The 16,344-nt window shown below is 50.8% G+C and overlaps 1 protein-coding gene across 1 annotated transcript in view; it reads right to left on the reverse strand.

Annotated features, from left to right (window-relative positions):
* The window catches only part of ARHGAP8 (Rho GTPase activating protein 8), a 90,430-nt gene that overhangs the window by 65,356 nt on the left and 8,730 nt on the right, over positions 1 to 16,344 (reverse strand). The window contains exon 2 of the mRNA XM_025399920.1: positions 5,008 to 5,154. Coding sequence (XP_025255705.1) covers positions 5,008 to 5,086 — 79 coding nt within the window. The 5' untranslated portion in view covers positions 5,087 to 5,154. The remainder of the gene's footprint in view (positions 1 to 5,007; positions 5,155 to 16,344) is intronic.

The following is a 16,344-nucleotide window of genomic DNA, read 5'->3' on the forward strand; positions in this document are numbered from 1 at the left end:
TTTGCAAAAGTGGAAGGAGAGCTGAACTCCCTTCAGGCCTGTGTGCTGCAGGAAAGCCCAGCCGGCCACGGAGTGGGTTATGTGCCGGAAGATCTGAACCGAGGGCGGTGGACGTGTGTCGTCCTGCAGGGTCAGGTCCGGCGTGGACTTATCTTTCTCTCCCCTGCCATTCACCACCCTCCACATCTCTGAGCGTCTACCTCCGCCTCTACTGGTCCTCAGACCTGGAACCTTCCATTCCCCACCCTGCTTCACACCACCTGATGGATCTCCACTCTGAGCTCCCAGCCTCAGCCCCAGACCAGAGCCTCAGACCCCAAAACACTTGCTCAGCCCCACGATGACCACCTCTTAAAATACTGAATTCAACTTTATTCACAAAACACTATTCTGGCCAAGTGCGGTGGCTCATGCCTATAATCCCAACATTTGGGGAGGCTGAGGTGGGAGGATCCCTTGAGGTCAGGAGTCCGAATCCAGCCTGGCCAACATGATTAAACTCTATCTCTACTAAAAATACAAAAATTAGCTGGGCGTGGTGGCAGGCACCTGTAATCCCAGCTACTCAGGAGGCTGAGGCAGGGGAATCGCTTGAACCTGGGAGACGGAGGTAGCAGTGAGCCGAGATCACACAACAGCACTCCGGCCTGGGCAACAAAGACTTCGTTTCAAAAAAACATAACAAAACAAAAACAAAAAAGCCACTATTGTTGGTGTCAAAATTCTACAAAGCTTCCATTTAGCTAAGTATATAGTCACTCAAGCAGGGAGAGATCATTCAAAATTCCGTTTGACAGAAATCTGGTTTCTGGCTGGTTTCTAGATGTTGGTCATGGGGGAAGCAGCACCTGGGACAGAAAAATTGAGAAACGCGTTGGTGGGGAGTGACATCTGGTGACACCTCAAGAACGCAGGAGAGCCCTCGGCCTAAGAAGTCCTGGAGGGGTCCATGCCATGCCCTGGAGGAGCAGGAGGGAAGTGGGGGTTCCTGGTCCTGAACTGTCCCCCTGGGCCCACAGGAAACTCAGGTGCATGAACTGCAGTTAGGGGACGATGTAACAAAGCTGATGCCAAGGTGAGGCCCAGGAAGGGGAGGCCTCTGTTCTGCCAAGAACAGTCCTCAGTGAGCAGCCATCTGAGGGAGTTCTCTGCTGGTTGTCCCAATTGAAAAAGCCACTGGAGGCCAGGTACGGTGGCTCACGCCTGTAACCCCAGCACTTTGGGAGGCCGAGGCAGGTGGATCGCAAGGTCAGGAGTTCAAGACCAGCCTGACCAACATGGTGAAACCCCACGTCTACTAAAAATACAAAAATTAGCCGGGCATGGTGGCAGGTGCCTGTAATCCCAGCTACTCAGGAGGCTGAGGCAGAGAATTGCTTGAACCTGGGAAGTGGAGGTTGCAGTGAGCTGAGATCACACCACTGCACTCCAGCCGGGGCAACAGCGAGAGTCCGTCTAAAAAAAAAAAAAAACACAAACAAGAAAAGAAAAAGAAAAAAGAAAGAAAAAGCCACTGGCAATTGGAAGTTTTGCTCTAATTTTCTCTGTCTGTATCCATCAATGCATCTACAATGGAATGTTTAGATTTTTCTTGCTTTGGCGCTTGGACTATAAACTATTTCACCAGAGAGGAGAGTGACTGCCACTCAGCTCTTCTCCAGGCACCTCCACCCTTGTTGTTCCTGATGACTTCTGGTTAAGGCCAGCATCTTTTCAGGATGGCTGAGGCCGTCAAATGGTCTCTTGATATGGTTAAATTTCTCAAGAAGCTGGGGCTATTTTTGTTTGTTTGTTGAGATGGAGTTTTGCTCTTGTTACCCAGGCCTGAGTGCAATGATGTAATCTTCACTCACTGCAACCTCCGCATCCTGGGTTCAAGGCATTCTCCTGTCTCAGCCTCCCAAGTAGCTGGGATTACAGGTGCCCACCATCACGCCCAGCTGTTTTGTGTATTTTTAGTACAGACGGGGTTTCACCATATTGGTCAGGCTGGTCTCAAACTCCTGACATCAAGTGATCCACTCGACTCATCCTCCCAAAGTGCTGGGATTACAGGCATGAGCCACTGCGCCCAGAGAAGCTGGGTTGTAAGTAAGTGAAAACTCTGCTCCAACACAAGAGAACTATCTAAAAGCTGTGCCATCATCTCCCAAGGAAGTCTGCAGACCCTGGCTCAAGTGTCGACTCTGAAAACTTCATACGCTCCCCGGGAGGAGCACACAACCCCAGCACAGCCCACAGCCCCCTGATGACACGGAAGGACCCACAGTACACTGCACTGAAATCCCACAACATCCCTCCAAGGCTGAACCCTGGCAGGTCCTCCTGTTCCAATTAGTTTTCTTTACGCTGGGAGAAGGATGAATAATCTGGAAGGTTCCCAGCTCCTGGGGTACCCACCAGGAGAGCAGGTGGAGGGAGGCACGTTGAAGAAGAAGGCCATGTTCTGGGTGCAGTGACTCAAGCCTGTAATCCTAGCACTTTGGGAGGCCGATGCGGGTGGACTGCCTGAGCTCAGGAGTTTGAGACCAGGCAACACAGTGAAACCCCATCTCTACTAAAATACAAAAAAATTAGCTGGGCATGGCGGCATGTACCTGTAGTCCCAGCTACTCAGCAGGCTGAGGCAGGAGAATGGCTTGAACCCAGGAGGCACAGGTTGCAGTGAGCCAAGATCACACCACTGCATTCCAGCCTGGGAGACAGAGTGAGACTCAGTCTCCAAAAAAAAAGAAGAAGAAGAAGAAGGCCAAGTTACTTTCCAGGGCTGCTGCTCCTCTTTTTTTTTTCAGACAGAGTTTTGCTCTTGTTATCCAGGCTGGAGTGCAATGGTGTGATCTCGGCTCACTGCAACCTCCATCTCGTGGGTTCAAGTGATTCTCCTGTTTCAGTCTCCCAAGTAGCTGGGATTACAGGTGTATGCCTCCATGCCCAGGTAATTTTTGTATTTTTAGTAAAGACGGGGCTTCACCATGTTGGCCAGGCTGGTCTTGAACTCCTGACCTCAGGGGATCCACCCACCTTGGGCTTCCAAAGTGCTGGAATTACAGGCATGAGCCATGGCCTGTAGGTGGCCTGGCCGTCTCTTCTCTTAAACTCTTCCTTTACACCCCTGGAAACGTCATCCCATGTGGCAACCCCCACCACCCCCAGTTTTTGGTTTCAGCTAGGCCACCAGCTGGACATTTTAAAAAACATCTCTCAGATCCATGCCCTCCTCTGCATCCCACTGCCACGACATTAACTCAAACCTCTATGCTTGCTCTTACTGGCCTCCCTGACTCCAATAGCTGCCGTCATCATTCTCCACCCCCAAAGAGACTTCTAAATTATACATCTGATTACATCCGTCCTCTGTTTAATGTGCCCTAGAGCCACCATGACCAAGTGCAAACTCCTCTGCTGACCCTCCCAGGCTTTGACAATGTCATTTCTGCTATGTGGTCATCTTGCAATTAAAGCTTTTAAAAAATGCTTAGTGATAAGCTGTCTATAACAGATGCACTTTCTGTGCAGACTGAGACAGATTGAACAGTAAAAGGATGGAAGAGGCACACGTTACCAACACCAGTGATGAGGAAGCTGGTATAGCTGTCGTGGCTATATTAGTATCAGAAAAATCAGACTTTAACACAAGCAGTATCACCAGACATAAAGAAGGCCATTTAATAATGGTAAAAAGCATACCTATAATCCCAGCACTTTGGGAGGCCAAGACAGGCCGATTACTTTAGTCCAGGAGTTCAAAACCGGCCTGGGCAACATGACAAAATCCTGTCTCTACAAGAAACAAGAAAATTAGCCAGGCATGGTGGCTTGTGCCTGTAGTCCCAGCTACTCGGGAAGCTGAGGTGGGAGGACTGCCTGAGCCCAGGGAGATAGAGGCTGCAGCGAGCCAAGATAGCGCCACTGCACAGCCTGGGCAACAAAGTGAGACCTTGTCTCATAAAAAGGTCAATACATCAAGAAGACATAACAATCCTAAGTATATATGCTCCTAGTAACAAAGCATTGGCCGGGCGTGTGGCTCACATCTGTAATCCCAGCACTTTGGGAGGCCAAGGTAGGGGGAATCACCTGAGGTCATGAGTTTGAGATCAGCCTGACCAACATGGCAAAAGCCCGTCTCTACTAATAATACAAAAATTAGCTGAGCGTGGTGGTGGGTGCTTGTAATCCCAGCTACTCGGGAGGCTGAGGCAGGAGAATCTCTTGAACCAGAGTGGCAGAGGTTGCAGTGAGCTGGGATTGCACCACTGTACTCCAGCCTGGGCAACAGAGCAAAACCCTGTCTCAAAAAAACAAAACAAAACAAAGCAATGCAAGATGTTTTCCTCCGACCAACTGCTGGGCATGGAGTAGTTTGTTGTCTACATTTTTGCAGATGTTTGTTGCTTTGGATGAGACATAACAGTACCCTTGATTAATGAAACAATTCATTAAATTTCAGCCTCTGCTCTTTAAACACTAGCAGGACACTGCCCGTTGGCTTCTCAGAGCACCTGGGCAATGCTTTGACAAGCGTACAATTTATTTCTCAAAACACATTAGCAGGCCCTCCTTTTCCAATTAGTTTTACTTCTTTTTTTTTTTCCAAGACAGGGTCTCAGTCTGTCACCCAGGCTGGAGTGCAGTGGTATGATCTTGGCTCGCTGCAACCTCCACCTCCTGGGCTGAAGCAATCTTCCCACCTCAGCCCCACAAGTAGCTGGGAATACAGGCATGCAACACCATGCCCGGCTGATTTTTTTTTTTTTTTTTTTAAGAGATGGGGTCTCACTACGTTGACCAGGCTGGTCTCAAATTCCTGGGCTGAAGCAATCTGCTCACCTTGGCCTCCCAAAGTGCTAGGATTAAAGGTATGAGCCACTGCACCTGGTTCCAGTTAGTTTTCAATCTTGCCCAGCTGCAGTGAGGCAGCCCCTGCCAAGCCCACTTTGTCCCAAAGTTGCCGAGAGGAAGGCCGCCCTGCCCATGGCCCTGTGGACTGCCCAACTGGGGCCCTACCTGCCACCTGCAGAATGCCATGTCTGGCCACGTCGTAGAACGGGTGACTCGTGCTCAGCGCGGGGTCCTGGCCAGCCATGGGCACCACCGAGGGCCTCCTCCTCACTGCACCCAGCACAGCAGCCGCCGCCTCGTCTCTCTGCAGCTCTGCGGCAGACAATGAAGATGAAAGGAAGTCAGTGCGTTCTCCAGTAAGGAGGGGAGTGAGGGAGCCTCCTGATGCCTTTCATAAGACAGTTACCCACCTCTGCTGCACACACACTATACACGCTACCTCAGCTGAGCACCCACTATGCGCCCTACCTCAGCTGAGCACCCACTATGTGCCCTACCTCAGCCATGTACTCACTAAGCATTCTCTCTCAGCCGTGCACCCACTGTGTACCCTACCTCAGTTGTATACCCACTATGTGCCCATCTAGTGTCCAGCACCATGGAGGGAGAAAAATAAGATTTAAGGGTCAGATACTGTCCACACTGACAGGGGTGCAACTAAGGCTCAGAGAGGGAGGTGCGAAGGCTGAGTATAATTGCAGGGGGTGCTTACAAGAATGAGGCATGAAGGGCTGAGTCAAGGAAGCAGTCATGACCGTAGGTGGAGGCAGAGAGAATGATGGGGAGAGGCTCTGCGGGGCTGGGCTGGAGGCGGAAGAGCCCAGGAAAGTGGGCGGGCGGCAAAGGGCAGGAAACAAAGCCTCCCTGGAGCCTCCAGAAGCACGCCCGGCCGCCAACGCCTTGACCTCAGCCCAGGAGACACCTTTCCGACAGGCGGGGAAGCTAAGGTCTCTGCCATTTGTGCTGCTGACGGGGTGGAGACTTGCTGCCGCAGCCACTGGAAGCTTGCACAGCCCTGGCCCCAGGGATGCCCGTTCTAGTGGGGAAGGGTGGAGCAGAGGCATGAGCAGGGGAAGGAGAGAGACCTAGGGGAGGTGAGTGTAGGAGGCGGGCCTCCAGGGACCTTCACCCCAAGTGTGACAGAGCTGCTGGGCGTCCTGAGCCGGGGGTGGTCTGCCCTGCCTGACGGGGCTTCTGGGATCCCCCTGGCTGCAGGGAACGGGGAGCAGGAGGCTGGTGGGGGCCGAGCTCTTCAATGACAAGCCCTGGGTAGGGGTCCTGGCTGGTGCTGGCCCTGAGTGGCAGTGAAATGAACAGCCCGCCTGCCTGTGTGTGCAGCTCGGGGATGGACTGGTGAGGGGGCTGGGAGGGGCAATCAGGGAGTGGCACTCAGGGAGTGGCAAAGCCCTGCAGGCAGGGGAGGGCCTCCAAGGTCAGCGTGGCTGGGGTAGAGCCGGGTCAGACCATGGAACCTTGAACCTAGAGAGGACTTGTGCTTCATGCAAGGTCAGGAGTTCAATACCAGCCTGGCCAACGTGGTGAAACCTCCTGGGCCCTGAGAAGATTAAGCAGAAAGATGGAGTGGGGCAGCCTGGCCCAGAGGGAGGGAGGGGAGCATGTGTATCAGGCTGGAGCTGGGCTGGCCCAGGCAGGACCACTGCAGGCACCTGTCTGGAAACCCCCATGGCCCTACATATCAGCCACGTGGACACCCCCCATCACTACACGGTGGATGCCTCCTGATGTTTCAGTGCTAAACTGTGCAGTGGAAAACAGTGTGGCAGTTCCCCAGAAAGCCAAATCTAGGACCCAGCAGTTTCACTCCCAGGGAGAAGCCCAGGAAAGCTGGAGACAGGGACTGAGCAAATACAGGCACACACATACTCAGAGCAGCACCGCTCACAACAGCCACAGGCTGGCAACGGCCCAAATGTCCACCAGTGGATGGATGCATGAGCCACATGCGGTCCAGCCATATGGTGGATTATCACTCAGCCGTAACAGGATGAAGTTCTGGCCTATGACCCAACACGGAAGAACTTGAAACCGCTCTGCTCAGTGAAAGAAGGCAGGCACTAAAAAGCACACACAGTAGGATTCCATTTACATGAAGTGTCCCAAATAGGCAAATGAATGGAGACAGAAGGCAGATGGGTGGATGCCAGGAATCGGGAGAGGGAGGGCAGAGGACTGTCTGCTTAATGGGAGTTTCCCACTGGGGTGCTGAAAACGTTCTGGAACTAACTAGCAGCGGTGGGTACACAGCACTGTGAGTGGACTCAACACCCCTGAATTGTGTGCTTTAAAGTGGTTCCTGGCCGGGCGCGGTGGCTCAAGCCTGTAATCCCAGCACTTTGGAGGCCGAGATGGGCGGATCACGAGTTCAGGAGATCGAGACCATCCTGGCTAACACGGTGAAACCCTGTCTCTACTAAAATACAAAAAAAATTAGCCGGGCGAGGTGGCGGGCGCCTGTACTCCCAGCTACTCGGGAGGCTGAGGCAGGAGAATGGCGTGAACCCGGGAGGCGGGCCTTGCAGTGAGCTGAGATCCGGCCACTGCACTCCAGCCTGGGCAACAGAGCCAGACTCCATCTCAAAAAAAAAAAAAAAAAAGTGGTTCCTTTTTATTTTTCGTTACTTTTTCTCTTTTGAGATAGAGTCTCGCTCTGTCCCCCAGGCTGGAGTACGGTGGCATGATCTCGGCTCACTGCAACCTCTGCCTCTTGGGTTCAAGCCATTCTCCTGTCTCAGCTGGGACTACAAGCATACAGGTGCATGCCACCACGCCCAGCTAATTTTTTTTGTATTTTTAGTAGAGACGGGCTTCACTACATTGGCCAGGCTGGTCTCGAACTCCTGACCTCAAGTGAACTGCCCGCCTCGGCCTCCCAAAGTGCTAGGATTATAGGTGTGAGTCACCACACCTGGCCCTAAAGTGGTTAATTTAATGTCACGTGAATTTCACTGCAATTAAAAAACAAAGGGCCACCCGTGGTGGTGCATGTCTGTAATCCCAGCTACTCAGGAGGCTGAGGTGGGAGGATCAACTGAGCCCAGGAGGTCAGGGCTGCAGTGAGCCAATTTCACGTTACTGCACTCCAGCCTGGGCAACACAGCAAGATCCTGTCTCTAAAAATAAAATTAAAATAAATAAAATAGGCCAGGTGCGGTGGCTCACGCCTGTAATCCCAGCACTTTGGAAGGCTGAGGCGGGCAGATCACCTGAGGTCAGGAGTTCAAGACCAGCCTGGCTAACATGGGGAATCCCTGTTTCTACTAAAAATACAAAAAATTAGCTGGGTGTGGTGGCGGGCGCCTGTAATCTCAGCTACTCAGGAGGCTGAGGCAGGAGAATCGCTTGAACCTGGGAGGCAGAGGTTGCAGTGAGCCGAGATCGCGCCACTGCACTTCGGCTTGGGCAACAAGAGTGAAACTGCATCTCAAAAATAAATAGACCCGGCCGGGCATGGTGGGGCTCATGCCTGTAATCCCAGCACTTTGGGAGGCGGAGACGGGTGGATCATGAGGTCAGGAGCTCGAGACCATCCTGGCTAACCCGGTGAAACCCCGTCTCTACTAAAAAATACAAAAAACTAGCCGGGCGAGGTGGTGGGCGCCTGTAGTCCCAGCTACTCGGGAAGCTGAGGCAGGAGAATGGCGTAAACCCAGGAGGCGGAGCTTGCAGTGAGCTGAGATCCGGCCACTGCACTCCAGCCTGGGCAACAGAGCAAGACTCCGTCTCAAAAAAAATAAATAAATAAAAATAAATAGACTGGGCACGGTGGCTCATGCCTGTAATCCCAGCATTTTGGGAGGCTGAGGCAGGAAGACTGCTTGAGTCCAGGAGTTTTGAGACCAGCCTGAGCAACGTGGTGAAACCCTGTATGTACAAAAAAACACAAAAATTAGCCGGGTGTGGTGGCATGCACCTGTAATCCCAGCTACTTGGGAGGCTGAGGTGGGAGGATTACCTGAGCCCGGGAAATGGAGGCTGCAGTGATCACGCCACTGCGCTCCAGCCTGGGTGACAGAGTGAAACTCTGCCTCAATAAAAATAAAAAAACCAAAACCACAAAAGACATGTGCTCTGAGCAGCACTATTAAAAGCTCCATGGCCAGGTGCAGTGGCTCACGCCTGTAATCCCAGCACTTTGGGAGGCAGAGGTGGGTGGATCACAAGGCCAGGAGTTCGAGACCAGCTTGGCCAACATGGTGAAACCCCATCTCTACTAAAAATACAAAAATTAGCCAGGCATGGTGGCTCATGGCTCACACCTGTAATCCCAGCGACTCGGGAGACTGAGGCAGAAGAATTGCTTGAACCCGGTAGGCAGAGGTTGCAGTGAGCCGAGATCACCCCACTGCACTCCAGCCTGGGTGACAGAGCAATAATCCACCTCAAAAAAAAAAAAAAAAAAAAAAAAAAATCCCCACACTGGAAACCACCCATGTAAATCTCCACAGCAGGCAAAGGAGATGTAAATGGCAGATGTCCTACAGTGGGATGTTAGGTGCCATGTGAACAGGCCACTACAGACACGCATACAGACGTGAGTGGTCTTGCAATATGTTGAACAAAAAGTCAGACACCGACCAGGTACAGTAGCTCATGCCTGTTATTCCAGCACTTTGGGAGGCTGAGGCAGGTGAAACACCTGAGGTCAGGAGTTCGAGACTAGCCTGGCCAACATGGAAACCTCATCTCTAATAAAAATACAAAAACTAGCCAGGCATGGATGGCAGGCACCTGTAATCACAGCTACTAGGGAGGCTGAGGCAGGAGAATCGCTTGAACCCGAGAGGCGGAGGTTGCAGTGAGCCGAGATCATACCACTGCACTCCAGCCTGGGCGACAGAGTGACTCTGTCATAAAAGAAAAAAAAAAAAGTCAGAGACCAAAAAGTTAGTCACTGTGCAATTCCACTTTCTGCCTTTCGTTACGTATCTATTCCAATATTCCTGATCTATTTGTGGTGTGTTTTGCAGACCGTCTTTTGAACTAATGGTAGCCGCTGCCTGGTTCACTCATTATGGGTGAATGAAAATCATTAACATGTTGGTTTTATTATCTGTGTGACAGTTCTGATTTTCTATTTCCTGGAAGTTACCTTTTAACATGGGGTGAGAGAGAGAGGAGGGCTGACCATTAGAATTGAGGGCAGAAATCAGTCAAGGTGAGGCCATTATTTCTGCTGCTTCGCTATCATCCTCAGGGCACAGAAAATTGATTTTAGCCTGACCATGTGAAGAAGTTACAGAAGGAAGAATGGCCATAATCAAAAAATCATAAAATAATAGATGTTGGCGTGGCTGTAAACAGGGAACACTTCTACACCGCTGGTGGGAGTGTAAACTAACACAACCACTATGGAAAACAGTGGGGAGATTCCCTAAAGAACTAAAAGTAGAACTACCATTTGATCCAGCAATCCCACTACTGGGTATCTACCCAGAGGAAAATACGTCATTATACAAAAAAGATCCTTGTACACGCATGTTTATAGCGGCACAATTCGTAAACGCAAAAATGTGGAACCAGCCCAAATGCCCATCAATCGAGAGAATAAAGAAATTGTGACATATACATACGATGGAATACTACTCAGCCATAAAAACGAATGAATGAATGGCGTTCATAGCAACTTGGATGAGACTGGAGACTATTATTCTAAGTGAAGTAACTCAGGAATGGAAAACCAAACATCGTTATGTTCTCATAAGTGGGAGCTAAGTTATGAGGATGCAAAGGCATAAGAAAAACACAGTGGACTTTGGGGAGTTGGGGGAAAGGGTAGGAAGGGGGTGAGAGGTAAAACACTACACACTGGGTACAGTGTATACTGCTCAAATGATGGATGCACCCAAATCTCACAAATCAGTACCAAAGAACTTACTCATGTAGCCACACCACTTGTTCCCAATAACCTATGGAAATAAAAATAAATAAATAAATAAAATAGGCCAGGTGCAGCAGCTAACGCCTGTAATCCCAGCACTTTGGGAGACTGAGGCAGGTGGATCACCTGAGGTCAGGAGTTTGAGACCAGCCTGGCCAACATGGTGAAACCCCGTCTCCACTAAAAATACAAAAATTAGCTGGGCATGGTGACGGGCACCTATGATCCCAGCTACTCAAGAGGGTCGGGCAGGAGAATCGCTTGAACCTGGGAGGCAGAGGTTGCAGTGAGCCAAGATTGCGCCATTACACTCCAGCCTGGGTGACAAGAGCAAAACTCCGTCTCAAAATTAATCACTAAATAAAACAAAACAATCACCATTGGGTGGGGGGAAAGAAAAGCTGCAGAAGGAACGCACACGGGGTGTCTGATAGCAGCTGTTAAATGGGTAACGAGCGGTAGGGAGGAGACTTCGGGCCCAACAGAGTGGCCCCGCTCAGGGGTGAAAGTCTGAATTTCTGCCAAGAGAAAAGTGTTTAAAGCAGCCTTTTAAGGACATGAACCTACCTGGCTGGTGGGAAAAGGGCTACTACATTCTGATCATGAGATTTTATGGTTGGGAATGATTTGCCAGGACCTTCTCCAAGCAGAAGAACTCAGGGATTTCATTAAAAAACTGTTGGGAGAAACGTTTAAAATTGAGATGAACGTTTAAGCGTCACACGGGGAGTCAGCCGCCAGGGTCTGAGCCCAGCCCCGGTCCCTAGCGTGAGACAGGCACGTACCATGACAGAGGCTGCTCCAACTGTGCCCAGCAGGAGGCGGTAGAGGATGCCTGTTGAACAGCAGAGTGTCACGGGAGTGGAATAATTCAGACTTGAGGGACGCGAGCTAGGGAGACGCAGCAGGTTCTTGAGCAGAGGAGTGCCTGAGAACAGCAGAGGCTTCTAGAACCTACAATAGCTCAGGAGCCTGAGGGCAAAAAGCCCGTCCCAGAAATAGCAGGAGCAGCACTGCAGGAGGAGCAGGTGCACGGGACATGTCCTGAGCTGCATGGATGGCGAGGGTGATGGACAGACGGGGCAGGGCACAGCGGGCCTTGAGGCAGGGGGGATACAGGGAGAGGCTCCCAGCGGGAGGAGGGGTGAGTTACAAGCAACAGCAAACACCTCTTCCACGCATCCCTACCCCCGCCACTGTAGGTGGCGGGGTACACCTACAGTGCGCAGCGACATTAATTCTGCTCTGACACCGCCCGCTGAAGCAAGCCCTTCAGTTAATCGCCAAGTCCTTCCGGAGTGCCCGGTGCTGAGAACCAGCAAGTGAAGCCTCAGTAACTCAGAATAAAGGGCGACATGGGGAGGACCCATTTACATTAATGAAAATTCTGAACTACAGGAGCCTATTAAGGAGACAAGGTTTTATGACTCTCAAACAAGGCAGGTGGCACTTCAGGAGATGCTGCTTACCACAGGCCTCACCACAGTGGAGAGACAGGAATAATTTTAACAAGTACAAGGATGCCTGCATTTTTGTTTGTTTGTTTTTTGGTTTTTTTGAGACGGAGTTTCACTCTTTTTGTCCAGGCTGGAGTACAATGGTGCGACCTTGGCTCACTGCAACCTCTGCCTCCCAGGTTCAAGGGATTCTCCTGCCTCTGCCTCCTGGGTAGTTGGGATTACAGGCACCTGCCACCATGCTTGGCTAATTTTTTGTATTTTTACTAGAGACTGGGTTTCACCATTTTGGTCAGGTTGGTCTCGAACTCCTGACCTCAGGTGATCCACCCACCTTGGCCTCCAAAAGTGCTGAGATTACAGGTGTGAGCCACTGCGCCTGGCGGGATGCCTACATATTAATGAGGGTTACAGAAGCCTCTGGAAGCAGCTTGTACTTGTGACATCTTCAGGGGATGGGAAATGCCTTGAAATTTCAGACTACAACTTGGTAGCTGGCACCTGAAATCTGGATGTGACCCACTCGTTTCTGACTTACTCACCTGGGAGCAGAGGACTCACTCCATGAGCGGCCAGAACCAGGAAGGCTACTGGTTTCTGAATGAGGCAAAGCTCGAGTTGAAACATCAAGCAAATTTGGAAATGTGGGCCAATCTAGGTGACTGAAGGAGTCCAAGGAAGCTAATTTTTCCAAAATGCTAAGTAGCTACCTAATACAGATAAACTGATTAAAACTGAGATGTGACTTGTGCTAAAAAATAGAATTCAGGTACTAAAAATTTCCCTTAAAGAGTTATGGGCCAGGCATGGTGGCTCACGCCTGTAATCCCAGCACTTTGGGAGGCCGATGTGGGTGGATCACCTGAGATCAGGAGTTTGAGACCAGCCTGGCCAACATGATGAAACCCCATCTCTACTAATAATACAAAAAAATTAGCCGGGCATGGTGGCACATGCCTGTAATCTCAGCTACTTGGGAGGATGAGGCAGGAGAATCGCTTGAACCCGGGAGGCGGAGGTTGTGGTCGCACCATCGTACTCCAGCCTACGCGACAAGAGCGAAACTCTGTCTCAAAAAAAAAAAAGAAAGAGTTATGTCCCCTCAGGGTTGTGATAGCCCTACTGGAGGTGTACACAGGTTAGGGAAAGGCTGCCTGCGGATGGCCAAGCTGTGGGCAGTGGCCCAGCTACCACCCAGAAGGCCATGAGGGGAAAAGCAGCCAAGTCCACCAGAGGCTGATATCCGGGCAGCCGGACTCTCACCACCTCTGCTGACCCATGGGCCCAGGCCAACCATATGGTACATAAAACGCTGGTGCTGAGTAAGAAAAATTCACAGCACTCCTTCTCCCTTCAGTTCATGTGTTGTGCCGCCCAGGAAACCTCTGCCTCTTGGAATTTCTATTAAAAAATATTCCCCAAGGCTACACACCGTGGCTCGGGCCTATAATCCCAGCACTTTGGGAGGCCGAGGCAGGTGGATCAACTAAAGTCAGGAGTTCGAGACCAGTCTGGCCAAAATGGCAAAATCCTGTCTCTAATAAAAATACAAAAAATTAGCCAGGCGTGGTGGCGAGTGCCTGTAGTCCCAGCTACTCGGGAGGCTGAGGTAGGAGAATTGCTTGAACCCAGGAAGCAGAGGTTGCAGTGAGCCATGATTGCTCCACTGCACTCCAGCCCGGGCAACAGAGCAAGACTCCATCCGCCCCTCAACTCCCCAAAAAGAGGCCGGGCACGGTGGCTCATGCCTGTAATTCCAACACTTTGGGAGGCCGAAGTGGATGGAGTACCTGAGGTCAGGAGTTCAAGACCAGCCTGGCCAACATGGTAAAACCCTGTCTCTACTAAAAACACAAAAATTAGCCAGTAGTGGTGGCACATGCCTGTAATCCCAGCTACTTGGGAGGCTGAGGCAGGAGAATCACTTGAATCTGGGAGGCAGAGGTTGCAGTGAGCCGAGACCATGCCATTGCAGCCTGGGCAACAAGAGCAAAACTTCATCTCAAATAAATAAATAAATAATAAAGCCTGGGCATGTTGGCTCACGCCTGTAATCCCAGCACTTTAGGAGGCCGAGACGGGCAGATCACGAGGTCAGGAGATCAAGACCATCCTGGCTAACATGGTGAAACCCCATCTCTACTAAAATATAGAAAAAAATCAGCCAGGCGTGGTGGCAGGCGCCTGTAGTCCCAGCTACTCGGGAGGCTGAGGCAGGAGAATGGCGTGAACCCAGGAGGTGGAGTTTGCAGTGAGTCAAGATCACACCACTGCACTCCAGCTTGGGCGACAGAGCAAGACTCCATCTCAAAAAAAAAAAAAAAAAAAAAAGCCCGGCGCGGTTGCTCAAACCTGTAATCCCAGCACTTTGGGAGGCTGAGACGGGCGGATCACGAGGTCAGGAGATCGAGACCATCCTGGCTAACACGGTGAAACCCCNCAAAAAAAAAAAAAAAAAAAAAAAAGCCCGGCGCGGTGGCTCAAACCTGTAATCCCAGCACTTTGGGAGGCTGAGACGGGCGGATCACGAGGTCAGGAGATCGAGACCATCCTGGCTAACACGGTGAAACCCCGTCTCTACTTAAAATACAAAAAAATTGGCCGGGCGAGGTGGCGGCGCCTGTAGTCCCAGCTACTCGGGAGGCTGAGGCAGGAGAATGGCGTGAACCCGGGAGGCGGAGCTTGCAGTGAGCGGAGATCGCGCCACTGTACTCCAGCCTGGGTTACAGAGCGAGACTCCGTCTCAAAAAATAAATAAATAAATAAATAAAATAAAATAAAATAAAATCCCCCAAAGAAATACCAATAAACAAGAAAACATTCAAATGTCATACAGTTCCTGCGACCGTAAAGACACTACATTATAAAGGCATTTTTTGTCGATGTTATTGGTTGGATAAATTCTATTCAAACTACAACGTCTATCACTGCAGCTGTGTCAGCCTCGGCCCAGACATCAGCAGTGACAGGACACTCACCACCTTCTCAGGAAGTTCACTTCATCTTGTCTCGGGAATGACTGCTAAAACGTTCTTCCTCTCGCCAAGACTAAAATCCATCTCTATTAACACTGTCCATCCTTAACTCTAACCCTGTGGCTGTTGAAAACCAGCCTGGTGTGGAAGGAAAGGCATAAGACTTGGAGTTAGAAAGGCATGAATTTAAGTCCCTAGAGCAGAATGAGTGAGCACCCTGTAGCCAGACTACCTGAAGAGCCTCTGGCACCTGTCTCAACCCTGTATCTCCATTTCTTACCTTGTAAAATATAGACAACAGCAGCAGCTTCCTCACAGACAGCATAGAAGGACTTAGTGAGATAATGCAGTCAATTGCCCACCATAGTACCTGGCATGTGATTGGTATGCAGTAAATGTTCACAGCCATCATCATTACAGTGTAAAGGGTGTGTTAGTAATTCTACATTTTGCTGGGTGTGGTGGGTCACGTCTGCAATCCCAGCACTTTGGGAGGCTGACGAGGGTGGATCATTTGAGGCCAGGAGTTCAAGACCAGGCTGGGCAACATGACAGAACCCCATCTCTCCTAAAAATACAAAAATTAGCTGGGTGTGGTGATATGCACCTTTAGTCCCAGCTATTTGGGAGATTGAGGCAGGAGAATCACTTGAGTCTGGGAGACGGAAGCTGCAGTGAGCCAAGATCGTGCCATTGCACCCCAGCCTGGGCAACAGGAATGAAACCCTGTCTCAAGGAAAAAGAAAGAGAAAAAAGAAAAATTCTACATTTCACATGGTTTTACAAATGCCATACTATCCTGGTGTCATAAAACATCTGTCCTGTGAAGTATGTTAATATTCTGCTGACACATAGTGTAATTAGTAAAACCCAAGCTGGCCGGGCGCGGTGGCTCACGCCTGTAATCCCAGCACTTTGGGAGGCCGAGACGGGCGGATCACGAGGTCAGGAGATCAAGACCATCCTGGCTAACACGGTGAAACCCCGTCTCTACTAAAAATACAAAAAAAACTTAGCCGGGCGAGGTGGCAGGCGCCTGTAGTCCCAGCTACTCGGGAGGCTGAGGCAGGAGAATGGCGTGAACCCGGGAGGCGGAGCTTGCAGTGAGCTGAGATCCGGCCACTGCACTCCAGCCTGGGTGACAGAGCGAGACTCCGTCTCAAAAAAAAAA

This window comes from Theropithecus gelada, chromosome 10, assembly GCF_003255815.1.
Source record: "Theropithecus gelada isolate Dixy chromosome 10, Tgel_1.0, whole genome shotgun sequence".
Taxonomy (NCBI): Eukaryota; Metazoa; Chordata; class Mammalia; order Primates; family Cercopithecidae; genus Theropithecus; species Theropithecus gelada.